The 26,918-nt window shown below is 52.5% G+C and overlaps 1 protein-coding gene across 1 annotated transcript; it reads left to right on the forward strand.

Annotated features, from left to right (window-relative positions):
- Nucleotides 1-11,095: 11,095 nt before the first annotated feature.
- Cd300c (CD300c molecule) lies at nucleotides 11,096-26,818 on the forward strand. Its single transcript, XM_047542632.1, has 4 exons — nucleotides 11,096-11,440; nucleotides 22,173-22,505; nucleotides 23,969-24,092; nucleotides 25,226-26,818. Exons 1-4 carry the CDS (start codon nucleotides 11,380-11,382, stop codon nucleotides 25,368-25,370), a joined length of 663 nt encoding a protein of 220 aa, XP_047398588.1. The 5' UTR covers nucleotides 11,096-11,379; the 3' UTR covers nucleotides 25,371-26,818.
- Nucleotides 26,819-26,918: the final 100 nt, after the last annotated feature.

The following is a 26,918-nucleotide window of genomic DNA, read 5'->3' on the forward strand; positions in this document are numbered from 1 at the left end:
CCCTGATCGCAGCCTCCAGCCCTGAGAGCCCCACAAGCACCCAGGGCCCTCCCACGTCCCTGTCAACACACACCTGGCCCGTCACCACCAGAGAGGACACCCCCAGTCCCCACCAACAGCCTGGGTAAGGCGGATACGCAGGGCTGTGCCTCTGGGTGGTGGCGGTGTTGAGGGTCTCTGGGGGGCACTCGGGTCTCCCTCCTCGGGGCCCCAGCTTCACTGTGAGGCTCCCACCAAGTGCCGGGAGCTCTTCTTGGCATTGGCACACAGCGGCCACCACCCAGACAGTCCTGCGTGGGCTGAGCTGTGTTCTGCTGGTGAACTCGGGTGGTGAAAGGTGGGCACCGAAGGTATCTAAAGGCAGCAGAGCAGGAGGAGCTGGGCAGGAGGACTGGTCCCTTGGCCGGGGTGAGTGGGGCTGCTGTGCTCACAGGATGGTCAGGGGAGGCCTCGCTGACCAGGGCCCGTGAGTGGAGGCCTGCAGGGCTGGGAGCCAGGCACCGGCAGCTGGAGGGAGCGCTCCAGGCAGAGGCAGAGAGCATGAATGTGCTGCCAGGGAGCCCAGGACCTGGCAGCTGGCAGGGCGCAGGTGCTTGGTGGCACGGCCCTCTCTCCCCTCTGCCTACCTCCCCGTGCCTGGTCAGAGTGTCGGCCTGTTTCACTAACCCCGTCCTCTGAGGCAGGTGGAGCTGAGCTGGGGGCCTGGTTCATTCCATCAGCAGCTGGGAGTCCACAGCTGTGCCGTGCCCGTACGAGGACAGTGATGGCCACTCCGTGAATGAAATGTAAAAGCTGTATGCGCACATAGGAGAGGGAGATAGGAGAGACCAGGAGTGCACAGGGTGAGATGCAGTGAGCAGGATGTGGCTGGGCCGCAGACAGAGCAACTTCTAAGCAAGGGCCAGCTTGAGAAGATGGCTCTTGACCTGCCTCCTCCACCTTCAGGAAAATGTGATGCTAAGAGACACTGTGACTAAGGATGTAGGTGTGTCCACCAACCTGTGGGCCTTCTGTCCCCTTCCATGCTCTCTCACTATAGGCCAGGGTACCACCGTAGATCCAGAAGGCTCGCTAGCGGCCAAGGCTCTGGCAAGCCACCCTATTAATGATAAACCTGCATTCTCTGGGTATTTGGGGAGAAGAGTCGGCCTCCTGCCACCCCATGCAACCCCTCACGCCTCTGAACCCCTCTGTTCCTGGTTCTCTGCACTGACTCTCACTGGGCAGTAATGTTTGGCGAGAAAGAAAGAGTGGAAGAAGCAGGTCTCAGAGGATGGCACCAGCTGCCCGCCGCTCCATGTCTAAGTCTACAGGTAGGGCACCAGGCGCCAGAGCCGCAGCCGGGGGATTTGACCCTGGCTGGGACTTAGCACCAAGATGGCGCCCCTAGGAAGGCGTCTGGGTCACAGCTCAACCCCACCAGGTGTGAGAGGCCAGAGGTAGAGCTGGGGGCTAAGGGAACAGAGTTCTCACTGGTGTCAGGAGCTGAGGTTGGAAGGACACGGCCCCTCTGTGGTCACCATCCCAGCTAGGGAGGATGGATGGGTCTGAAGTCCAGCACAAAGACTGTCCATCTAGACCACAAGGAAGTGACTTATCACAGAGGGTGGGGAGGCCCCATCATGGGGGAAGTGCCCCAGCTGGACTCGGCTGCATGTGTGACTGTGAGTTCAACTGCTCTGGGCAGTGGGGATGGGCAGCTTTGCAAAGGCACGGGCCCTGGATGTGCCCAGGCCCTGGATGTGCCCAGTTCCTAGGAACGAGAGGCAACAAGGGCTCCAGGGCCCGGGGGCATCTGCACTGGCCCAGGCAGCCTCTCTCCCTGGGCTTCCTGTACCCCCAGATCAAGGTTATCACCGGAGATGGGAGGACCAGGAAGCAGAGTGGGGCAGAAAAGCCAAAGTGGGCATGGACCCTCTGTGAGGAGCCTCCACCTGCTCCCCTCTGGACCTGGTGGGAGTGCAGGTGACATCTGTGCTGGAGAAACAACCTCAGGAGACACAACTTTGTGGCTGTCTTCAGCTCTGCTCCTCCTACAGGTCCCAGGTGAGAGGCTGACCCTGGATGTGGGACCCTGTCCTGGGTGGGAGGGAGCAGGTGTGGACAGGTGGTCGGGAAGGAGATGCCCATAGAGGCCAGTGGGGCCTGGGAGGAGGGCTGGAGTTTGGCCAGCACCTGCCTCACCAGTGCCTGCCAGGCCTCACCGCCACTCACGTGCACTCTGCACAGAGTCAGTGCTCAGTGAGGGCTGCTCTTCATGGTCATTGCCATAATCATACCTGCATGATGTCTTGATCCGACACACACAGCACACGCTCTCACAGCCACGCCCCAATATGTGACACATGTGCACGCACAGATATGCAGTCATACAATCACAGGCAGGCAGACACACACACACACACGCACACACACACACACACACACACAAAACGTGTACACCAGGGGCACCCATCCCGGGTCCTCTCATCTCCATGGACAACCCCTCTGCCTGTTCCCGCCTCTGCAGGAGGGAACACTCACCCATCAGTCCTGACGCCTGGGTATGGCAAGGCCAGTCTCCTTGTGCTGGGTCCTCCAGACCTGAGGGCCCTGGGGACCTGCCCCTCTGTGAGGTCCAGGATCAGGGCTTGTGTTTTCCAGGGTCTTTTCCCTGGCTCTGCCCTAGTGCCATGACGGGCACCGTGGGGGATCCCTGAGCATGCAGTGTCATTATGAGAAGGAATTTCAGGCATATGACGAATACTGCTGCAGAGAACCGACCTTGTCACCCTGGAATATTAAGACCAAAGACCTGGTGAAACAAGTGGAGACCAGCTGAGAGACCATCCAGGACCTTCCTGAAAACCTCACCTTCACCATGACCTTGGAGAGCCTCAGTGTGAATGATACAGGCTCCTACCAGTGCTGGGTCGACACCAGGGTGTTTGTAAAAGGAGCACAAGGACCTTGGCATGACTCCCCCTTCCAGGTCTTGGTGTCTGTGTCCCCAGGTGAGCCCCGCACTCCACCTGCACCAGGCTGCCTGAGCATCTCGCAGTTATCCTGTTTCTGGGGGAAAGACACGGGATGGAAGAGTTGAGCCCCAGTGACAGGTGGGGGACTTGGAACCAGCAGTGCGTGTGTGCATGTGTGTGAGCGTGTAAGTGTGCACATGCATCTGTATGCACAAACACACAAGCAGAGGGGTAGCTTGATGTGCCCCACACTGATAGTCTCAGGACTAAACATTTCCAGGGGAAGTTGGGGAGACTCCGAGTCTCAGACTCCTTGCTGCCTCCTAATCCTGGTGGGGGCCGTGTCCTCTCTGAAGCTCACCAGACCTGTTTCCATCCTCCCAGTGGGAACAGGACCCTTAGGACATTTGCTTCCTGCTTTCAAAGGCTCCCTTGAGCCTGCGTCCAAGTGGACATCTGCCTGCCGCAGGTGGTCCTGAGGCACCAGCCTCATCACTGGTGTCCCAGGGTTTCTGAATGACCCCCAGAGAGACCCAAAAAGGAGCCAGCCCAAGCCCTGTGCAAGGCTCCCTGTCTCCTGGGGGACCCTGCCAAGTCCCTCCAGGTGACCTGTGCCAACTTTTCTCTGCCACCTTTTACCACAGAATCAGAAACCCAGAGAACCTCCTAAAAGGGCTTGGCCAGAGGACAAATGGGCCCTTGATTGCTATGGAGCCCAGCGCTCCTCCACACCCTCCCTCAGGTAGTAAGAACACACGCAGTGCCTCTGCCTGAGGGGCAGGTTGGCGCCAGGTGCTGCGATTCTAAGTGCCCTGGTTTCTCTGAGTTCCTCTTAATCACAGTTTCTCCCCTGTGCCCTTCATGGGTTCCCACTGAAGAGTGGGGAGCTTAGTCCCCACTGACGTCTCTGGGTGTGTGCAGGGAAGGCCTGCTGACCAGCTGGCCTCACATTAAGCCAGTCTCCACCAGGTCTTCCAGGTGTCATGTGAGTAGAGGTCTGTGGGGCTGGGGGCCAGGCACCCAGGGATCTGGAGAGGGTGATCTGGGCACAGGGAAGAGAGTACAGTGCCCCGCCAAGGAGCCTCGGGACCTGGCCAGGCTGGGTAGGGGGCGGAGGGACTCTGATACTTCACCGTGGAAAGACCAGCTGTGGTCACAAGTGCCAGCCTCTTGCAAACCCAGTCCTCCGAGGCTGGCAATGGCTGAGCTGGGTCATTCATCACTGTGCCAGCCACCAGGAGTTCTAAGGCTGATGTCTTGGAGATGCTGGGCAGGACCAGGTACTGTCTGTTTACAACAGAAGGTCCCCACCCTCCCGACAGAGGCCGTGCTGTGCAGAGGCAGACTCCAGACGGACCACATGTTATGGAGACCTGTGCCCTGACCCTAAAGTAGAGAAATAGCAATTCCTCTCCAGACACCCGTCCGCCTGGGTTCCTGGGCTCCCATGTCATTCTCCGGATGGCTGTGCCCTTCCTAAGTCCACCGTCCTTGGTTCCAGGTCAATTCTGAATCTGAGGGTCATGGGACAGGGCGGACCTGTCCTGGTTTGGTCTTTATGTGGATTGTTGTGTCACCAGAACCTGGACATAAGGAACTGGGGAAAGTAAAGCATCCCCCCCACCAGGAAGGTGACTTAGTGTGTGTCACTGTGTCACCCACAGGCTCCTGTTCGGCAGCACGCACTTCCTGCTCCTGGTCCTCTGGTGCCCGTGCTCCTGAGCATGCTCAGTGCTATCCTCTGGGCGAACAGGACTCAGGGACACCCTGGGAGGAGGCAGCGTCAGCATGACTGTGAGAACTGGTGCCACCCCCCTCCAGCGACGGGCCCTCTGGTGGGTTGGATGACCTTCTCACTAATAAACGTTGTGTTGCTCTCCACGTATCTATCAGAATATTCTGTCTCCTTTTTCTTCTGTTAGGCGCAGGGTCTCCACCATTTGACCCAACTATCCCACTCCTTGGTTTATACCCAAAGGACTTAAAATCAGCACACTACAGCGACACAGCCACATCAGTGTTTATAGCAGCTCAATTCACAATAGCTAAACTGTGGAACCAAACTAGCTGCCCTTTGATAGATGAGTAGATAAAGAAAATGTGAGATATATATATATATATATATATGATGGAATATTACTCAGCTTTAAAGAAGAATAAAATTCTGGCATTTGCAGGTAAAGAGCTGGAGTTAGAGAATATTATGCTAAGTGAAATAAGCCAAACCCAGAAAACCAAAGGCCAAATGTTTTCTCTGATATGCGGATGCTAATTCACAATAAGGCAGGAGGGAACTAGGGAAGAATAGAGTTACTTTATATTAGGTAGAGGGGGTGAAGGGAGGGAAAGGGTATGGGGGTAGGAAGGATAGTAGAGTGAAACAGACGTTATTACCTCATGAACATATATGACTGCATGACCCATGTGATCTTATAATATGCACAATCAGAAAAATGAGAGAATACTCCATTTATGTATGATTTATCAAAATGCTTAAATGCACTCTACTGTCATGTATAACTAATGAGAACAAATTAAAACATTAAAAATTAAAAAAGAATACTCTGTCTAGAAGATTCGTGAGCACCTTTTCTTGTGCGTGTTCCTTGTCCTCCTGGAGTGCACCTCATAGGTAGGTACTCCTTGAAGTACCACTACACTCAGCACCACCTACCCACCTGCCTGCTTAGCCTTGGACCCACGTCAACACCTCTGAGCCCCTGGAGTCCTCCATCCCACCAGCAACAGGGCATTGCTGTGTGCACACAAAGAGGTAGTCCCGTGACCTCCCCTTGCCCTTCACTCCCGTGACTACCCACATCCCTCGACTCCTGAAGGCAGTGTGCCCATTCTCCCATTTACTGAGTCTGTCTATTCAATTATGAAGTCTGGCATTCATGAACTAAGACAGGTCAGGGGCCCACTGTGTCCACTACGAGACAGGCCTGGGTCAAACTCCATGCTCACTGATCTCCACAAGCCTCCATTCAGACCAGTGGACCAAAGCGAGACATTGAGCCTGTTGGTAACCCTGTCAGTTCAGAACAGTATCCAGGACTCCCCCGCAAAGTCCGATGAGTCCCTTCTGCATGCAGAGTGGTACTGGTGTCGGCATCTTGAGAGCAGGACAGTCAGGATTAATACTGAAGAACGTGGGCAGCCTAGCCTGACCCTTCCTTCTTTCCTCAATGTGTACCCAATATACCCTCCATTCCAGGGCTGTGGGATTTTGAACTAGCTCAAGTTTGGAAATTAATTGACAGTTCATGACATCATGTTGGGTAATGTTCTAGTTCACTTTTCTACTTAAGGGCTAGACCTTGTTTGCTTCTTCAGAAAAAGGGAAACCAGAGGCTGCCCATCAGTTTCAGTTCCAAGGAACGATGATGAACTTGCCAACACCCGAGATTCGAGAGCCACACTCGTGGCTACCTCCAGGTCTTCCAGCCCCCATCCTGTGTCCCCTCGTCCTTTTCTGTAACAGCACACACTTAAAGAGAGCTGGCCCGATGTCAAGACCCGATTGTGACATTCAAGTCCAGCTAGGAATAAATATGGCTCTGGGTTCAAGTCTCAGCCTGGAGGAGGGGGAGGGGGAAGAGGGGGAGGAGGAGAGGGAGGGGGAGGGGAGAGGGAAGGGGGAGAAATGGAAGGAATGCACACAGACATTATGAAGCACAAGTCGGAGGAGAAGGACGCCATGAAGCATGTAAGCAGGATCAGAAATGAACGGAGGTGGTGTGTGGGCACCTGGAGGAAACCCCTGAGCAAAGGAGTGGCAGGCGCTCCCCACAGAGCCTTGCAGGCCTCCATCCAGGCAAGAAGAGGTCGCAGGTGACGCTAAGGATCAGGTGCATCCCTGGGTTCCAGGAATCCTTCTCTTGCTTTCTTTCCTAACCTGAGTAGGAAAGGCTCAACTACCGTTGGAGGACTGAGCCTGTTGAAGAGAGGTCCCAGCCGATCACTCTTCTACTCATCTCCCAGCACCCACGACTGTGGGTGCCCCCCCACCACATCTAGATCTGGGGCAGGAGGACCAGAAGACACAGCTTCCGCCTCAGGGCTGTGTACCCTGGCTGAAGACTCAGCACCAAGATGGGCCCCGGGGGACCCGGTCAGGGGTCACAGTGTGAACCAGCCCAGTTGTGTGCAAGGAGAAGCACTGGGGACCCATCAGGGTCAGAGCCCACCCTGGATGAATAAGCTCCCCTGAGGTCACTACTGGAGCAAGAGAAGATGGACAGCTCCGGCTGCCACTCCCAGGATAGTCCGTCCTGACAGCATGGTGAGTGAGCCCCGGTCGCCGCCCTCCTTTGCCAGATCAGATCCTAGGGCTGAACTGGAAGTCTCATGTGGCTGCACTGCACAATCCCGAGCCGCACCCTTCTGTCCAGTGGGGCAGGGGCTGGCTCTATCAGCTCCAGCCAAGTCCTGGACCTGGGATCCCCAGCAGGGCTGCGTCTGTGACTGTTCACGAGCTCTACACTCTGCACCCTTCTGTCCCGCCATTCCCGGACTGGACCCGGCGGCCACCGCCTTCATCCCTGTACCTCACAGCCCTGCACAAAACAGGGGGCAGGGGGCAGATTCCTGCTCCCAGGAGGAGGGTCCCATCCGGTCCATGGCATCGCCACGTGGTGTGAGGGAGCCGTTGGCTGCGGTCGGTCGGGCTCCGGATAGTGTCCTCAGCCTGAGCACCACACATTCTGGGAGGGTCCTTCTTTGTGGTGGGGGCTGTGCCTTGGAGGACGCTAAGCAGCATCCATCAGACCCACTGGATGCCCAGAGTAGCACCACCACCCTGGGTGTGACCACCAAAAATGTCTCTAGATGTGGCAGATGTCCCCAGGGGTCCAGCCGCCCAGGGTGTTAGAGTGGACATTGATCCAGGGCCCAGGGCATTGGATCAGAGCCTGGGCCTCTCCCCCTCAGTGTTCCATGGTCTGCTTGTGCTCTGCCCTCTCTGCTGGTCCAAGTCGCCTCAGGTCAGCCTGGGGACAGAGATCCTTGACCACATTTGGACAGCACGTGAATTTTCAGGTCCTTTCTCCATGCAGACATTACAGCCCAATTCTGGGTCCCCCGCCCTGCTGGCTATGCAGTGGCCCTGGCCCCTCTCTCCAATTCCTGGATGAGCCTGAGGCTGTGGGACCTTTGCGGTCTTGCTTTCCTGAAGTCTTACAGTCTTACCTGGAGCAGGGCACACAGGTGAAGGTGATCAAAGGCAGAAACGAGCACAGCCAGGGACAGGGACGTGGAGGGTGGCCCTGAGGCAGAGGTGTCTCCTGAGAAGGTGGCTGTGTGAGCCCTGGGGAGTGAGGGGGACGCGGGGAGGCTGGAGATGAGGAAAGGCAAGAAGGAGCCTCCACACACCCCGTCCCCTTCCGGCCAACCAGCATCCACTGGGCAGGTCCCCAACTCTGCAGCGTGACATGGGGAAGCCAGAGCCCTCTGTGCAGGGGGAGCCGGGTCCTAGGTGCTGGTCCCTTCCTGGGCTGGCCCTGGGAGCCCCTGCTGAGCTTGGCAGGCCCAGCCTGCTGGGCCAGGTCTCCTTCCTGGCTCCTCTGTGGAGTGAGGGGACAGGGCTATGTGGAACAGGGGCCCCACGGGCAGGAAGCCTTGGCATGGCCAGGGTCCTGGGTCTCTGGTGCTCTGCAGCTTCCTCTTCCTCTCCGTCCATCATGACCACAGCACGCCCAGGACAGGAGGGGGACATGCTATGGCCACCATGACTCACAGGTGTGGACTGAGCTTGGGGACTGAGGGGTGTACTGGAACCCAGGTTCAAGGTGACCAGGCCCTTAAGGGTCCACCAGGCCAGGGCTGATTCCCAGACACGGTCTCTCCCTTTGGTTTCTGGTCTGGTCTTGCAGTACTCAGGGTGAACCAGGGCCTTGCTGTGCCAGGCAGGCTCTAACACTGAGCTGCACCCCAGAGATGGGCAGGAGGGTGGGTGGGGTCGGGCCACCCCTGCTGGTCTTGCCCATCCCCTTGGGAAGAGAGACCAGAGCCCTCTGTCCTCAGGCTGTCCACACTGTGGCCGCTCTCCAGCACTGTGTCCTGCAGACTTGGTCTGTCTGTCTGTCTGCATCTTGCAGGTGTGAGAGCCCTAGTTGCGTGCACCTGGCCACAGCAGAAGCACTACAACCTGCTTCCTGCTTCTCAGGGCCTGGTGCCTGGGCTCTGGCTGCACTGGACGGCCACCCACGCGTCAACGTCCTCCCTGAGGCCCCCTCGGCCTTCACACTCAGGGGAGGAAGTGGCAGACGGGAGGGGAAGCGTGGCCCTGTGTGGGCTGGGGCTCTGACTGCTGCCTTGGGGGCGGAGCTCTGCCGACAGCCTCCCCAGCTTGTCCTCGCCAGACCTCTCCTGGGGACCCTCCAGCCTGCAGGACTCAGTGGCTCCCACTCACCACCGCCAGCAGCTCCCTGCCTGGCTGCAGGGTGTGCGTCCACCCTGGGAAGACTGGGGCCAGAGGCTCCGTGGCTGCGGATGCCCCCTCGCCCTGGAAAGGGGGCTCAGCCCTGGGGTCCTCGGGTTCGTCTCCCTTCCCCTGCATCGGGTCCAGCACCGGGCCCGGGGAGCTGTGGGAAGGTGCCGCCTCCCTGGTTTGAGGTCGCTTTGCATCATCTGTGTCGTCCTGAGGGTCTGGGGTCAGCAGTGGGGAAGAGGCCCGCCGGCCATGGCGAGGATCGGGCCCTGGACCTGTTCCTCCTTCCGGTGGTCCTGATGTTTCTCCCCGTCCTTATGGAGAACCATGTGGCGTGGGCGATCTGCAAAGCCCTTCTCTCACCGTCCAAGTCTCCTACTGGAGACGCCTGCCTGGAGGGAGGCTGTCCTGATTCAGGGAGCAACGCTTTGGGGTGTTTTCACAGCCATCGCGGGACTAGTCCCCACATTGGACCTGTTGTGATTGACCTTCAGCAGAAGCCACAGGTTCTGCTCAAGTGGATGAGCCACCCGAGCACCCAGTCTTCTGCTTCTTTGTGTGTTCTGGACACTCGACCCCCCAGCAATGTCTTTGGGACCATGGTGGAACTGAAACATGTACTTCTTGTGCCAGGCATGGTGGGCAGGCCTGGAATCCCAGCGACTTTTGAGACCAAGGCAGGAGAATTGGAAGTTCAATGCCAACCTCAGCAACTTAGTGAGAAGCTATCCCCCCCCCCACAAAAAAAAAGAGCAGAGATGGGTTCCGTGCCCAGTACGTGTTTATATATTGTGTATATATGCCTATATATGTTCGAAACGTTCCCAAGATCAGGCCACTAAATACAGTGATCAAACTACTGAATGTGGCACCTCTCCTACACTCTCATGTCACCTCAAGGAGGCCAACAGGGCACTGGATCACAGCCTGGGCCTCTCCTCAGCAGTGTTGGGTCTCACTGGGCTTTAGTTAATCTGTTACAGCTTTGCCTCAGAATTTGTTTTCTTTTCTTGAGATATAGCCTAGCTATGAGGCTCTGGCTGGCCTTGGATTCCAGGGCCCAAGTGATCCTCCTAACTCAGCCTCCCGAGTAGCTGGGACCAAGGAGCATGTCACCTTGCCTGGCTGTTAGGCAATTTCCCCAGGGCTGCCAGGCTCTCCTCAAACCTTCCAGCAATAGAACTGGCAATTCTCCTGGGCGGGTTCTCTTGAGGTCAGGGGGATGGAGGAAGGTGAAGCTCCCAGGGAGCCCCAGGAAGGGCACTCTGGGGACCTCAGAGCTGGTGGGGCTCCCTGTGGGGGGTGCTGACTTCAGTAAGCTCCAGCTGCTGGGTGAGCACATCAGGATCAGAGCGGCCTGTGCTCACACGGCCACCTGTGCCAGCTGGGGACACGTATCACAGGCAGGTGTGTGTGTGGGGGGGTCCATGCAGCCTTGCTGGACCCTCGCTCAGGGCCACAGGGGCTACGTGGGAGGAAGGGAAGCTCACAGCCTGTGGACCAGGGACGATTCAGGGGTTGTAGGGCCACTGTGCCATCTTGGGGTCAGGCCTAGAGCTGGGCTCCTGGAAGGGCAGGTTCTAGGTTGGCCTCCCGCAGGGCACTGCCCAGAGCTATGGACGCAGGCTCCGCGGGCCCCTCCCCCTGGTGCCATCCTGACCACAAGGAAAGGAGGAGGGACGGGGCCAGAAGGAAGCGTGGCCCTGCAGGCCTGAGGGTGAGGGCGGTCCTGCCAGCTTGGGGGCCGTGGCGGGTCCCATCCTGCTGCACCCCCTCCCCGGCGTTCACAGGACGTGGGGCTCACAGGGCGGCCTCAGGCTTGCTTGGTCCCGCAGCTTCTCCATTTTCCCCAGGAACAGAACTGAAGAGGATCAGCGAGGATTCAGCGGCACAGAGAAAAGCAGAAGTGGGACCTTGGAGGCTGACTCCCCGGGGGCTGAAGCCTGGGGCCAGCGGGGCCTGGCGCTTCCCCGTGACAGCTGTGCGGGAGAAATGAGCCCCGGAGGCCCGGCTGCCTGGCCAGCTTTGGCCCTGCTGCTCCTCTGGCTCCCAGGTGAGGGGCCCTCTGCCCAGGGAGGGTCTGCTGCAGGGAGGGGAGGCAGGAGGGTGGCCAGGAGGCGTCCCCTGAGGAGCCCCAGGAGCAGAATGGGCTGCACTGCATCCGCCATGTAAGATGGACTGACCAAGTCCCACACCCCTGAGAAGGAGGGCCGGGGCTCCCTCCTCTGAGCCCCCTGAGCTTGGACCAGCCCAGGGGAAGGGTGGCCAGGCAGGAGGGGTGCTGAGAGAGGACTGAGGAGTCAGGACAGGAGAGGAGGGGGGAGGCAGCCTGGCCCAGGGCGGAGAGGCCACCCAGAGTGCACCTGGGGGCCTGTGCTGGGGAGGCCCTCCCGGTTCACAAGTGTGGGGTGCAGAGGAAGGGTGGGGACTGAGAGGAGAAGGTCTCTGTCACAGGACAGGCAGGTTCAGCCAGGGCAGCTGAGGCTGAGGCTGAGTGGGAAGAGTCCTGTGTGGGGGCCCAGGGGCTCAGTGACCCCCAGGAGGGGAGGTGGGGACAGGAGAAGGGCAGCGGGCAGGGAGGGGGAGACCGAGGGGAGGGCAGTGTTATGGGGCGCAACTTAAGAACAGATTGATCACCACTGAGAAGTCCAAATTTGAGAGTCTTTATTAAGCCAGCCGGCTGACTGTCTCACACAATGTCCCAAAAAATGTCTACTGGGAGAATAGCCCTGACCACAGGGTTGTAGGGGTTCTTATACCCAAAATCACATTAATCATAAGTGTCTGTTGCTATGATTTGAAATTACACATTAACATCATGAGATGATCGACAGAGGGGGAAGTGGGTCAGAATGACCCTTACCTAGGTACAAACTAAAGAATGGTTGCTAACATCCACACAATCACTGTTCACATGGTACATTGTTTAGGAGCAACAGGAATCAAAAGAGAGCAATTCTTTACTACATAGGAGTTGCCATTGTATATTATTAAACATGTCACACCAAGTAACTGATGATGGGCACAGAGGCGGGGTGTTCCCATGGGAGAAGCTTATTTCCTACATAACATGGAGTCTCAGAGCAAAATGGAATCTGTTTAGTCATTTCCCTTAGAGTCTGGCCTAGAACATTCTCATGGAGCCAAATCTGTCAGCCCATCACATTCCCCACTGGTTTTTTGTACATAATCAAATCATTGATTTATTAGTAGTGTATAGGTGATTATAGTGAGTGTGCAACACCATTAGCTCACAGACTGGATTCTATCTCTAACATATTTAAGTCCAAATCTATTTGTCTACTTAAAGTTTTGAAATTCTGGTTTCCATTAATCAGGGCAGTAGTTCCTACAGCTGCAGAGCCCACTATACCTATTCCCACTAGCAGTGGAACTAAGACAGGGGCCGCTTGTTTAGATATTAGTCCTATATGTTTTCTTCTATCCTCTTTATCATAATAGTACACCTAGGGAATAATGTGAACAGTAACACAGAATTTATCCCATTTGGTAATCTCAAAAAGTTGAAGGGCTAAGCATGGAGTTATTCCTGACAGTTCAAGCAAGAGAAAAAACGTGTTTAATATTTTTTCAGTCTTATCTTTAGATGGTGGTTGGGGGTCTCTGAAAGCTGTCCATTTTTCTGTTGTCTTGACTCAGATGTGATGAGTCCATGTTGTGAGTAAGGTCCCTACCATTTCAGCTGGGTGTTAGTCCTTTCTGGAACAATTTGATGTAGACATAGTCTTCTGACTGAAATGGGTGTTGGAAACCAGTGGTCTTTTGGGGCTGGTTCTCTCATAAGTTGAACCTGTTGGAGAGACTTAACAACAGGTTAGAACAGGAGCAGGTTCTTGGTAAGGGGGAGGAAGGGCTCTGGAAGCATTAATATTTTAATCGCTCAGAGGTCTGACCCAAACTGGCCCTTATTTTTGTGATATAACCCAATTTACCTATCTATAGTGACTGTCTTTTAAAATTTTTATTATTACCCCTCTAATTTTAGGGACTTTTTACTGCTATAAGGAAAAAGGGTGATTGATGACCGCTCTTACTGCTTTGAGCTGAGAGGGGGCGATGTGAGGTGGGGCAAGCAGTAAAAAGTTCCTTTCTAGGGGTAAAAGTACCAGGAGGTGGAAGAGCTGAGAGGTTGTTCCCATAAAAAGGCCTAACAAAGTCTAACAAGACTGGAGAGGATAAGGCCTTAATTGTAAATCTTTAACACTGTTGGAGTTATCAGGAATGTAAGCACAACATTTAGTTAAGTTACTCAATGTCATCTGATTTTTGTAAAATATCTTTTTACTGGCATGATCTTTTTGTTTAGTAGAGATCCCTTTATTTTTGTTACTCAGGGCTAGAGAATCATACTAGCAAACATTGATTAAGTCTACCTGTATTGGAGGTTAGAAAGATCTGTAGGACTTAAACTGACTAAAAATTTATAACTCTGGCAGTTTCTTTTGATAATTATCAGGCATTTTTGTCTAAGAATCTTTTTTGTTACCTCCAGTTTTATTTATTTTGGGGGCTAACACAAGTGTACATCTTAAGTTAGATGAAAATAACTATTGTTTTATTTTTAAAATGTCCAGGAATGACTGTGTTTTGGTTTTAACTGTTTTGCTAGATGTTTAAGACCAAGCTTGTCAAATTGACCTTGTTCCTATCTGCTGTTAAGAGTCAGCTGAGTTCCCACAGGGATCACTCTTGGGGAACTTGAGAACAGCTTCTTAGCTCCTTTAGTGCCATTCACCTGGTAGGGTCTCCTTGAGGAGGTGGCTTCCTTTGGAAGCATTAGGGTTGTCTCCCTTTCCCAAGGACCCTCCTCTGCAGCAGGTGCACTGATTGACTTCTCATCCTCTAGTGGTCACTTCAGTCTCCCTGATCAGAAGGTTGTGTGACCCAGAGTTGCAAAGCTCCTTAGAGAAGTTCTCTTGTTCCCCGGGTTTAGGCTGACTCCGAGGGCAAGAACCAAATATTGATTCTCTTGACCCCTTTATTTTAATCTCAATCTTTAGGTTTTGATCTTAAACATCCAGCAAGTCAGTTTCACCAGTTATACAGTAAGAGTACTGGGTTTTAACTTTAATGTCTATGACTTTATAGTCATTTATCCACTTTTATTAAACTGGGGTCTATATTATCTGTCCTATAGGTGATGGCTTATTATCACAAATTAATTTAGATTGTTCTTGAAGCAGTACCTCTGTAAAACATTAATCAGTCAACAGTTACAGAGTTTACAAGGAAAATACAAAATGGAATTAATGACAGTAAAAACATATCTAGTTGTGTAATAGCTGTCTTGAATTTTGACTGAGCTATATATTATATTCCCTGTTTGAGATTACAGTAATTTTACAACAAAAAATCAATCTTTTGAATATAACTTTAAGTGAACTGAAGTCTGACTTATTTTGGAGCCATTGTAACATGTAGTAAAGTGGGAAGCAGAGCCTTATCTCAGGTAAGGCAGGGCTCTTCATAAATCTTAGGTAAAGCAGTCCTAGTTCTGAAGCTGACATTTATCTTTTTAAATATCACTTTATAAAGTTTACATATATTTTTTCCAAGTCTATTTGAATGTTAGTTAACACAATATGATATTACATCTAAAACATGAACCAAAGAAAGCTGAGAGAGCTTTTAACTTTCCTTTTGTGTAGTAAAGTGGCAAAATGTTTTCCTGTTTCCTGATATTAGCTTTTAAATATATCAGGCTCTCATTATCTTTTAGAAATACATTTACATTTTTATCCCAGTGCGGAAGGTAACATAAGGTTCAGGTCCAGTTACAGAAAACTAAATGATATAAATAAATCCCCAATAAAATTCCTTATTTTGATAAATTTAAATTTACCATTACAACTTTAGGTGGAGAACACCAGCTTGATAAAATGTTCTTTTAAACCTTTTAAAGACTTGTATACCTGGAAGATATGAATACATTTAATATATGAATAAGAATAATAGAATCATAATTACATTGATGTTTTTATATTAACCATGTTTAACTTTTAAAGAAAATTTAGACTTTGTAATGTAGTACAACACTATAACAGTTGCTGTTTAACCAGAGTTGTACAAACCTCCAATTTTTAAGACTAGTTGCTCTAGAGAATAAAAACATAACAGATACAATGTTAAGAGTAAATTAATGCTTTCAGAATTATTGGCCATTTTAGCATATAGACTGAAATTTGGTTTATATAAGTACATTTATATTTGACCTTAGGAAAATCCTTGAATAGTTTTAACCATTTTGTTACTTACATATACACGTAAACCTTTTAAAATTTACTCTTAATTAACATTTTTAATCTCTTAATTAGACCCTCTTGCTGTTTATTTAGCTGTATTACAGCTTTATTTTATCACATAAAGACATTTTTACCTAGAGACATTTTTCACTAAATATATTTTTATATCTAAAACCTTGTAATGTTTTAATCTGTTGATCCCCTTTTTTTAAAATTTATATTTTGGAATAACACTTATAAATTTCTGAATTCAGATAAATTACTCCATTTTAATCTGATGAAATACTTTGTTACTTATAGAACTCTATTAAATATAGTTGAAACTTTTGGACCCTTTGTATAGAATAATACCTGTTAAGACTTTAGTAATTATGTTTTTAGTGATAACATAAAGTAAATTTAAACCCTTTTTTATTTACCAATTTATGAAAACACCAAACATGTTTTAAGTATGTTACCCTGTGGAATTTAAGGAGTTAAGAGTACTTGATGTTATATTTAACAGTTAACATTTTAACTTTTTAAACCAATCAGATGTCTCTAACAAACACATCCATGATCAACCCTATATATGTTAAATCTAATTTAGTTATTTTTTTAAAAAAAGCTAAGATATCAGAGAATTGTATTGAGTCATATCAGTCATTTCCTTCCTGTTGAAGAAAAACCTAGAAACAATGGATATTAGGCATTTTATAAAATTAACATTTTATTTTTTTTGACCACCTGGAAACAAAACTGTGTTAGTAACTTGAAAGTATTTTTGTTTACCCAATTTAAAAACCTTTTAAATCACATAAATCAAAAGCATTTGGATCCATTTTTTAAAATTTTAATTTATGAGCTCACATGTCAATTTTGGTACCAAATATATGTAGATATGACAATACACCAGTGTACATATACACAAAATAAACAGATGGACAAAGACCTTATAGCTTATTTTTTAAGACCCATTAGATTGAGAGTTAACCCTTGTAAACTGGCCTCTGAATGAAACAGAGCATTAAGAAAACCTTATAGTTGGATAAAGTAGGTCTGAAAAAAATTAACTTAGGTGCACCAGATTGAAATTATGAACTCAAAAAATGGAATTTTTAAAAGTCTTTGGCCTCCATCCTGATGTGGTCCCTCTCATCAGAGATGAAAAAGAATTAAGAGAATACAGACAAAGGTTATGCCTTATCCCTCCCTGAAGGAGTTTCCAGAAGAGACAGCAAGGGAGCTGCTTCCATTGGTCTCCTTGGGAGAGCCCCCTCAGGTTGGGGTCTTGTTCTAAACCGGTTTTTCTGGTCTCCTGGATAGCAACCATCAAAATTTTAGCCTGGCATTTTGGAGGACCAACTCCAATAGTTGGAAGTTCCAATTGGCAGCAGTTTACATTTTAATGTAAGCATTAGTAAACATTGTTATAAATTTTTTTAACCATTTTTTTTTTCAAATTTGACTATAAAACATTTGATCAGATTGTTCAAGACAATTTGGTGCTCCCCTGAGGGGGCCATCTGACCTCGAAAGTTGGTCATTCTCACAGAATTTAGAGAGAGAAAAGACATCGCGGCGGGTTCCGTAGTCACCGGCTCTCTTCTGGAATTCCTGGAAATTAGTTAACATGCTCTGGAGGGGAGTACATGATTGACGTGAGGGAGACTGACCCATGCTTACACTTAAAGGCAACAAAAACCCTATATATGTTAAATCTAATTTAGTTATTTTTTTAAAAAAAGCTAAGATATCAGAGAATTGTATTGAGTCATATCAGTCATTTCCTTCCTGTTGAAGAAAAACCTAGAAACAATGGATATTAGGCATTTTATAAAATTAACATTTTATTTTTTTTTGACCACCTGGAAACAAAACTGTGTTAGTAACTTGAAAGTATTTTTGTTTACCCAATTTAAAAACCTTTTAAATCACATAAATCAAAAGCATTTGGATCCATTTTTTAAAATTTTAATTTATGAGCTCACATGTCAATTTTGGTACCAAATATATGTAGATATGACAATACACCAGTGTACATATACACAAAATAAACAGATGGACAAAGACCTTATAGCTTATTTTTTAAGACCCATTAGATTGAGAGTTAACCCTTGTAAACTGGCCTCTGAATGAAACAGAGCATTAAGAAAACCTTATAGTTGGATAAGGACAAACAAACACAGAACAGATAAAACACCAAAGACACAGACAAGTGGCCACTCCAGATTCCAGACCAGAGGGACTGAGCAACGTCTTGCAAGTCCCGGACTCGGGAAGTAATGCTGCGTCCAGCCTTCCTCAGAGTCCCCAGATGCGGATCCGCCAGAAACAGACTTACGGGTCCCCCAGGGGTGCAGAAACAGGTGACTCTCGGAGAATTTAGTTCAGTCCTGGGGCGGGGCTCCACAGACCGTGCAGCCCGGGGCTGAGGAATGTCTCTCAGAGGCCTTCCCCTAGGAGCAAGGCTGTGGCCTCTCCCCTCCACAGGAGTTTCCAGGTCAGTGGTGAGCGGTGGTTACCCACCAGGCAGCGAGGATCTCGCTGGGGGCTCCAAATGTTATGGGGTGCAACTTAAGAACAGACTGATCACCACTGAGAAGTCCAAATTTGAGAGTCTTTATTAAGCCGGCCGCTGACTGTCTCACACATGCCCCAAAAAATGTCTACTGGGAGAACAGCCCCAACCACAGGGTTGTAGGGGTTCTTATACCCAAAATCACATTAATCATAAGTGTCTGTTTCTATGATTTGAAATTACACATTAACATCATGAGATCATTGACAGAGGGGGAAGTGGGTCAGAATGACCCTCACCTAGGTACAAACTAAAGAATGGTTGCTAACATCCACACAATCACTGTTCACATGGTACATTGTTTAGGAGCAACAGGAATCAAAAGAGAGCAATTCTTTACTACATAGGAGTTGCCATTGTATATTATTAAACATGTCACACCAAGTAACTGATGATGGGCACAGAGGCGGGGTGTTCCCATGGGAGAAGCTTATTTCCTACATAACATGGAGTCTCAGAGAAAAATGGAGTCTGTTTAGACATTTCCCTTAGTCTGGCCTAGAACATTCTCATGGAGCCAGATCTGTCAGCCCATCACAGGCAGGGAGGAGACTCCAGGCAGAACTGGAGAGAAAGTCTTCCCACAGGAGCAGCCCTGCTCCCTGGTGTCCCAGCGGGTTCACAGAGGGCTCCACCAGGTGCTGCGTCCTGGGCCGAGTCCCAGGACAGGGTCGTTTCACTTCACTTATCTCACGGCGCTAGAAGATTTGAATCTTTTGGTGGCTCTTCTTACCAGTCACGTGCTTTCTCTGGTCATAGTTGCAACGTAAACTCAGCGTTGCTGGGGAGCTGTGGCTTTGTGTGTCCACTGGGACCGGATGTCCTCCTGTGACCAGCATCTCTTGGTTCTCAGGGTCTTCTTGGGCTTTCATGGCATCTGCGTGGGCCGAGAGTCTGGCTCCTTCCTGACACCTGTTTCTCTGTCTATCCTTCAGCCCAGGTCTGGCCCAGGCCAATGAGGTTGCACGGCTGTGGTCATCTGCCGCCCTGCCTCAGGGGACGGTGACCAGTGTTTCCTATGAGGCAGGAAAAGCGGCCCACCCATACCTCCTCACACAGCTTTGTTACTTTTCCTTTCCTTTGCCTCTCTCTCTCTCTCTCTCTCTCTCTCTCTCTCTCTCTCTCTCTTTCTCGGGCCGGGGGCACAGTCCAGGGCCCCCTGAGCCACACTCCAGCCCCCACAGTGACAGGCGATCGGAGCTTCTCCTGATCTACGGAGCTGATTTCCTTTCTTCCTTGAACTATTAAGCTGTTGAATTACAGGACGAGATTTGGCCCAGGTGGTGGGGCACACCTGTAATGCAGCTGCTTGGGACTCAAAGGCAGGGTGGTGGCAGGTTCAAGACCAGCCTCAGCAACTTACTGAGACCCCGTCTCAAGCTCAAATCTTCCGAAGGACTGGGGATGTGACTTGGTGGTCGAGTGTCCCTGGATTCCATTCCTAGTGCCCATCCTCTGCCTCCCACCCCACCCCCACACAGAGAGATTTGGCCAGATTTAGTCTCAGTTTATTATGACGACTTCATGAAAGAATCACAGGCATTTCCCTAATTCTGTTTTGGGTAAAGGTAAATGAATTGGGATTGTGTGAACTTGATGGGGTTTTCCTTCTGCACAGGGGCCTGAGCCCCGAGCATCACACGTGCCAGAAAACGGTTCTACACTGAGCCACATCTGGCGTGAAGGTTTCAGAGAGCTCTCTGGTCAACCTGCCCCAGCTTTGGCCATTTGGGGGAGAACTCTTCATAACTCCCATTATTATGGATGCTTCTATTTTCTCTTATTGCTCACTTGTATTTCCCAGAAAATAAATCATTTCTTCCGAGTTTACAGATGTACTTGCAGAGACTGGAACAGATGCTGGTGATTTTTCCTCGAATTTGTGATTTGGCCTCTTTCTTCCTCCTCCTCCTCCACAGTCTCCTCCTCCTCTTCCTCCTCTTCTCCTTTTCTTTTTCTCTTGACTGAGAGACAGGACTGGGTGTGACGGGGGAGGAGGAGGCCAGGACCAAGACCCCAGTGAGGGGAGCCAGCAGCCCAGAGCAAGGAGAGGTGGGCACAGGGGAGATGGGCAAAGGGGAGGTGGGGACAGGGGAGTGGGGACAGGGTGATGGGCACAGGAGAGGTGGGCACAGGGAAAGTGGGAATAGGGGAGGTGGACACAGGGGAGGTGGACACAGGGGAGTGGATACAGGGGAGGTGGGCACAGGGGAGAGGGGGGACAGCATCAGGAGCAGGCCAGGGACAGCGTCTTCATGGAGAGCTGGGAATTGACATTTATTATTAATCACTGAATACTTTCCAATTAATACTTAATACTTTCCAGTATTAATACTGAATACTTTTTAGCAATTCCTTTTTTTCTGGAAAATCACTCTTTCATCCAGGGGACACGCTTATTCATAGAGAATTTCTAGGACGTCTCCTCTTGGCTCCTAGTTTTCTACCTGTGCCTGTTTTCCCTCCTCATTTCTCACGGGCACTGGACAGTTACCTGGTCGAGTGTCGTCACACCACATGGAAGTCCTGTGTTCCTGGTCAGGAGCAGGTGACCAGCAGTGTCTCCTGTGCGTCCCTGACGTTACCTGCAGGCAGTGGACAGCCACAGTCCATCTTTCCTCTTTCCTTCCTCCCTCTTTGGTTTCTCTGGTGCTGGTGGAACCCGGGCCTGGGGCTGCTGGGCGGGCCTCTCCACTGGCCCTGGTCCCAGTCCCGCTCCTGATCTTCCACTGAACCCCCAAATGCCATGTGCGGTGGGCATGATAACCCGCCACTTTGTGGCTGGCCCTTGAGGCCCAGAGAGGCCAGGTGCTTGTCCGGGGGCACACAGGATGCCAGACGGAGCGGAGGCACAAGCCGGGTTCATCTGAGGCCCCTTTGGCTTCACCTTGGCAGCTGCTATGAGCTTCTCAGAGAATGTCACACTGTGACAGTGTCACAGGCCTTCTCTGCAGGAACCTCACACCAAGGCTGGGGAAGGGGTCCTACTGGGCCTGGCAGAGGGACACAGGTGCTACTGGGCAGCCGTGGGCAGCTGTGCTCAGAGTCGGGTGACAGTGGGCAGGGCCTGGGCTCAGGCTGAAGTATTTACCTAGGGCCTCCCTGTGCCAGGCGCAGCAGGCACTGAAGGACAAGGAGGAGGCCGTGGCCCTCCTGGCTGTGCCCACGGTGTCCCACAGTCTCGGGTCAGATCTCAGGTCCCGAAAGGGTAAATAAACAAAAGAACCCAATCCCAGGTAGAGAGCAAGACACCGGGTCCCCCTTCTCCCCTGCCCGCCTGGGCCTGATCACAGGGTCACCAGGGCGAGAGGGAGGTCACATGCAGATGGCCCTGGGCTCGGGCCCTGGTCCAGGGCAGGCCTGGTCCTCTGCCTGGAGGTGGTAGCCTTGGGGTGCTCACCTAACCCCAGCTTCGTGTCTGAGCCATTTGGGAAAATGCAGATGTGAATCTTGGGAACACAAAGAGTTTCCTTGGAAATGAGGTCCCCAGAGCTGGGCCCACCGAGGTGAGAGGGTGACAGGCGGGTCCTCAGGAGCCTCTGTGCTCCTCGCCGTGTCCACCCACACGCTGGCCAAGAGCTCAGGTTCTCATCCACGTGGTCTGCGACCCTGCTTCTGCCCTGGCTCACGTTCCTGCTGAGACCAGATCCATCATGGCTGCTCCTGCAGGTCTGGAGAGTCACGGGGCGGGGTGGCTGTCCCAGGAGAGGGGTGCTCAGGGTGTTTGCGGCCCTGGGCTCAGGAAGCAGGAGGTGAGGTTGGTGAGAGGCGGCGCTCTGGGCTGAGGGGAGGGCTGCTGTGTCAGCCTCTTGGGGTGGAGGAGCAGGAGGGCAGGGCGAGGGCTGATCTGGTGGAGGCTGCGGGATGCGAGGTGAAGGCGGGAGGTCTCCTGCAGGACCCGCCCAGGGCTCCCTGACCCAGGGCCACCTGTGAGGGCCTGGGGTCCGGACGTGTGTTTTCAGGCTGTGCTCCCCTGAGCTGTCCCAGCAAGGTGGAGGGCACCGTGGGAGGATCCCTGAGCGTGCAGTGTCGGTATGAGGAGGAATACAAGGACAAGCCCAAATCCTGGTGCAAAAAGTCATTCCTCTGTAATGACCTTGTGAAGACCACAGACTCAGAGAGAGAGGTGCGGAGTGGCCGAGTGTCCATCAGCGACCATCCTGCAAACCTCAGCCTCACGGTGACCATGGAGCACCTCACCCTGGAGGACGCAGGCTCCTATGAGTGCCAGGTGGACACACCGTGGCATGACGGCTTTGATCCTGGCTTCAGGGTTAAGGTCACTGTGCTCCCAGGTGAGCCCCTCACACCCCTCAGGGTTCTTGTAGAGTCTCCAATGGGAATGCCTGGGACAAGAATCAGAAAGAAGCAGCTCAGAGCCGGGGAGGGGACTCTGGGGGCCAGGGAGCAGCTGCCAGCCTGCCCAGTCCTGTGGAGGAGCTGCCAGGGAGGGAGCAGAGGGTAGAGTGTGCAAAGTAGAGAGTGAGCTCCCACGCTCGGCCTGGGGAATCGGACAGGCAGAGCTTTGCATGGGGCAGAGGGGCAGAGGGAACCTCATGGTACAGGTGCCGTGTGCAGAGGTAGCGCCGACAAGTGACAAGTCAAGTGACGAGTTGTCTTTGCAGTTAGACGTCCCTGTGACATGTGGCTGTGACCAGAGGGGGACAAGATGGGGCATGGGGAGGCGACCCTGAGCCCCCAGGAGTGCCAAGGCCCTCAGAGCAGGACAGATCGGGCCCACTGGGGGTGACGTGTGTCCAGTTCAGAAATGCTCCTGGGGTCCCGAGGAGACTTCAGTCTTGGGACACAACCCGCCCCCTCCGCCAGTGAGCATTTGGCATGAAATCAAATCAAAAAGGCGTCAGCCAGTGGCGGGTGAGTTGGAGGACAGACCCTTGTGTCTCATTTGTAGTTTTGCCACCAGCAACACTAGAGACACCTACAAGTGTCCCTCTTCCCAAGACCTCGACAACCATAATCAAAACACCAGCAGCACCGTCCACCAGCCTGGCCACAGAGAGTGACACCCCAGGTTCCAGCAGCCAGGGCCTCCACCATGGCCAGGGCCCAGGGTAAGGTGTCCTCGTCCCTGACTGGGGTCTTCTCCACGGGAGGGCTCTGGTCAGTCGGGGGCAAGTCACATCCTGTTGGCCGAGGCCTGCTGACCCTTGGCGCCAGGCCCAGGTTGGAAGTCTGTGTAACCTGGTTTGGGTCACTGAGGCCACGCTGGACCTGCCCCAGGCTTCGAGAGAGGGCTCAGGCCAAGGAAGAATTGGGAAACAGGAAGCCAGTAGCCACTACTGGGGGCTGGGGTTGTCCCACCAGGACGCTCAGAGCTTCACCTGGCCATCCTCCCTCGCTCCTCACAGCACCCGACCTGCTCCCGTGCTCCTTCACTGACTCCATGGAGGGAGGCTGTGCTGTCTGTCATGGGCACAGGTGTGGCGCTGGGCTCGGCCTGCCTGACCCCCCAGTCTGGGACTCTCACCTCTAAACCATGGGTCTCATTCTTCTTGTGGGGACTCACCAATCTCATGGAGGATCTGACCACATCTATAGACTCCTCAGAAAAATGCAAGCAGTCACAAGCCATTTCTGGGGGTCACAGACTCCCCACTCTGATCTCGCTGAGGGGCAGCGAGGTGCTCCTGGTGCTGACCACTGCAGTCATGCAGAGCCCCAGGTTAAGGGCTCTGACCCCAGGACCCCACACTTTGGGCAGCCCTGGTCACATCCCCGACCTGTGCTTCACCCTTAGCCCTGACCGCAGCCTCCAGCCCTGAGAGCCCCACAAGCACCCAGGGCCCTCCCACGTCCCTGTCAACACACACCTGGCCCGTCACCACCAGAGAGGACACCCCCAGTCCCCACCAACAGCCTGGGTAAGGCAGATACGCAGGGCTGTGCCTCTGGGTGGTGGCGGTGTTGAGGGTCTCTGGGGGGCACTCGGGTCTCCCTCCTTGGGGCCCCAGCTTCACTGTGAGGCTCCCACCAAGTGCCGGGAGCTCTTCTTGGCATTGGCACACAGCGGCCGCTGCCCAGACAGTCCTGCGTGGGCTGAGCTGTGTTCTGCTGGTGGACTCGGGCGGTGAAAGGTGGGCACCGACGGTATCTAAAGGCAGCAGAGCAGGAGGAGCTGGGCAGGAGGACTGGTCCCTCGGCCGGGGTGAGTGGGGCTGCTGTGCTCACGGGACGGTCAGGGGAGGCCTCACTGACCAGGGCCCGTGAGTGGAGGCCTGCAGGGCTGGGAGCCAGGCACCGGCAGCTGGAGGGAGCGCTCCAGGCAGAGGCAGAGAGCATGAATGTGCTGCCAGGGAGCCCAGGACCTGGCAGCTGGCAGGGCGCAGGTGCTTGGTGGCACGGCCCTCTCTCCCCTCTGCCTACCTCCCCGTGCCTGGTCAGAGTGTCGGCCTGTTTCACTAACCCGTCCTCTGAGGCAGGTGGAGCTGAGCTGGGGGCCTGGTTCATTCCATCAGCAGCTGGGAGTCCACAGCTGTGCCGTGCCCATACGAGGACAGCGATGGCCACTTGTGGATAAAACACACAGTCCCTTCTCCAGCGGCAGATGCTCCTATGGAGGAGCAGACGCCAACACATAGCATGTTACAGATTCCCGCCCCAGGGGGGTAAGCCCCAGAGGTGGTGGATGAGGTAAAAATCCCTCTTTTAGCTGGGGAGATAGCTCAGTTGGTAGGGTGCTTGCCTCACATGCACAAGGCCCTGGGTTCAATCCCCAGCACCGCAAAAAAGAAAAAAGAAAAGTTCCTCTTCTGGACACAGGTCCCTGCTAGACACCTGGGCTCTCCTCACATCCTCCTTGTGGCCATGCCCTTCCTACATCCTAAGTTCAGAAGCCCTTTTTGGATGCACTCGGGGTACTGTGGTGTTTTATGTGGGACTGCCTTGGCCAGGGCTGGTCTTCATGTGGATCCCAGTGGACACAGGACCGAGGAAACGTGCAGGGCACCAGGGCCTCCCCCTGGGGAGGCAGTCACAGCTACCATGTTCCCCACAGGTCCCCGGCCATCAATGTCCATCTCCTGCTCCTGATCTTGGAGGTGCCCCTGCTCCTGAGCATGCTCAGTGCTGTCCTCTGGGTGAACAGGCCTCAGAGAAGCTCTGGAGCAAGGAGAGGGGGGCCTGACTATGAGAACCAGTGACCCCTGCTGTCCAGGAGGCCATGTCCAGTGACACAATCCTGCTGCAGGACGGGGACGGCCTCCTGACTTACCAGTCTGCATTTCTGTTAGAATGCTCGGAAGCTTTTGTGAACATTTCAGAAGCTTTTCCTTGGGCTGTACCAAACACATGAACGACACGACGCTTCCAGCCAAGAACAGTCCGGCACTGCGTGTCCCCCTCCAGCTTGTCACAGAACATCAGGAACATTGACGAAGCCCCTTTTCCTTCTCTGGCGTCTTCTTCCTGCCCTCCTGGGAGACAACCCCCCCAGGGCTTCACGTTCCTCCTCTGCTTGATCTAAGGGTTTTGCCTCTCACATGCATATGGGGTTTCCCAAGGGTATGAGGTTTAGCTTTGCTTATTTTTGAACTTTATATAAAGAGAATCATGCAATTTTTCCTCCCTGGCACTGGCGATGGAACGCGGGCCTCGCGCACGCTTGGTGGTCAGTCGCTGCGCCACCCCACCCGCTCTGACCCTGATGGCTCCTTGGCTTCCAAGTACTGTGATGGATGCTTCCACGTCGTACTCTGGAGATTCATCCTTACGGATATGCAGATGCCCCACGTGCCGTTCATTTGTGTTGCTCTGGATCTGCTGTGAGAACGCACCCCAACCTACTCTGCCGGTGTTTTGTGGAGGGACATCAGAATTCTTCCTTCCTTCTCTCTCTCTCCCCCTCCTCCTCCCTCCCTCCCTCTCTCTTTCTTTTTTCTTTTTGTTCTTTTCTTTCTTCCTTTCCTGGTCCTGCTGCTTCTCCTCCTCCTTCTCTTCTTCCTCCTCATCCTCTTTCCTCTCCTCCTTCCCCTGTCCTCTTTCCCTCCCCTCTACCTTGCTTGCTTTCTCTTCCTCCTCTCCCCATCCTCCTCTTCCCCTTCTGTAATTTGTTTGCTTCTGTTGCTTACCGTGTTGCGCAAACATTCTTGAACATATTTCCTAGCATATATGTTTTTAGTGTCTCCTGGAGCCCGGCTTTGGATTTTACTGGGCGTGCTGACTCCACTCTACTAGGCAATTCCAATCGATTTCCGAGGTCCCTGTACTCAGCAGCAGACCCAGGGCTCTGACCCTCCCCAGGCTTCCTAATTCCGCCCCGTAACTGGATGTGAATGGACATCTGCTCTGTTCATCTGGATGCATCTGAGCGCTCACGCCTTTCTGCGCCGTTTAGATTTTCTCTTTTGTGGAATTCTGTTTCCTGTTGTGGGGCTGTGTTTTCGTATTGATTTTCGGTTTGTAGAAATTACTTACAAGTCCTGTGTGAGTTACATGTGTTCTGAATATCTTTCCCCAGCTTGTTGACTTTGCGGTATCCTTTGAGAAAGAGTCTTTTTTAAAAAAAATTTTTTAGTACTAAGGATTGAACATAAGCCCTCTCACATACTAGGCAAGTGCTCTACCACTGAGCTATGCTACCAGCCCCCTTTTTAAATTTTATTTTGAGACAGGGCCTCACTAATTTGCCCAGGCTGGCCTCAAACTCATGATCCTCCTGCCTCAGCCTCCCAAGTAGCTGGGATTACAGG

Source organism: Sciurus carolinensis, chromosome 3 (assembly GCF_902686445.1).
Source record: "Sciurus carolinensis chromosome 3, mSciCar1.2, whole genome shotgun sequence".
Taxonomy (NCBI): Eukaryota; Metazoa; Chordata; class Mammalia; order Rodentia; family Sciuridae; genus Sciurus; species Sciurus carolinensis.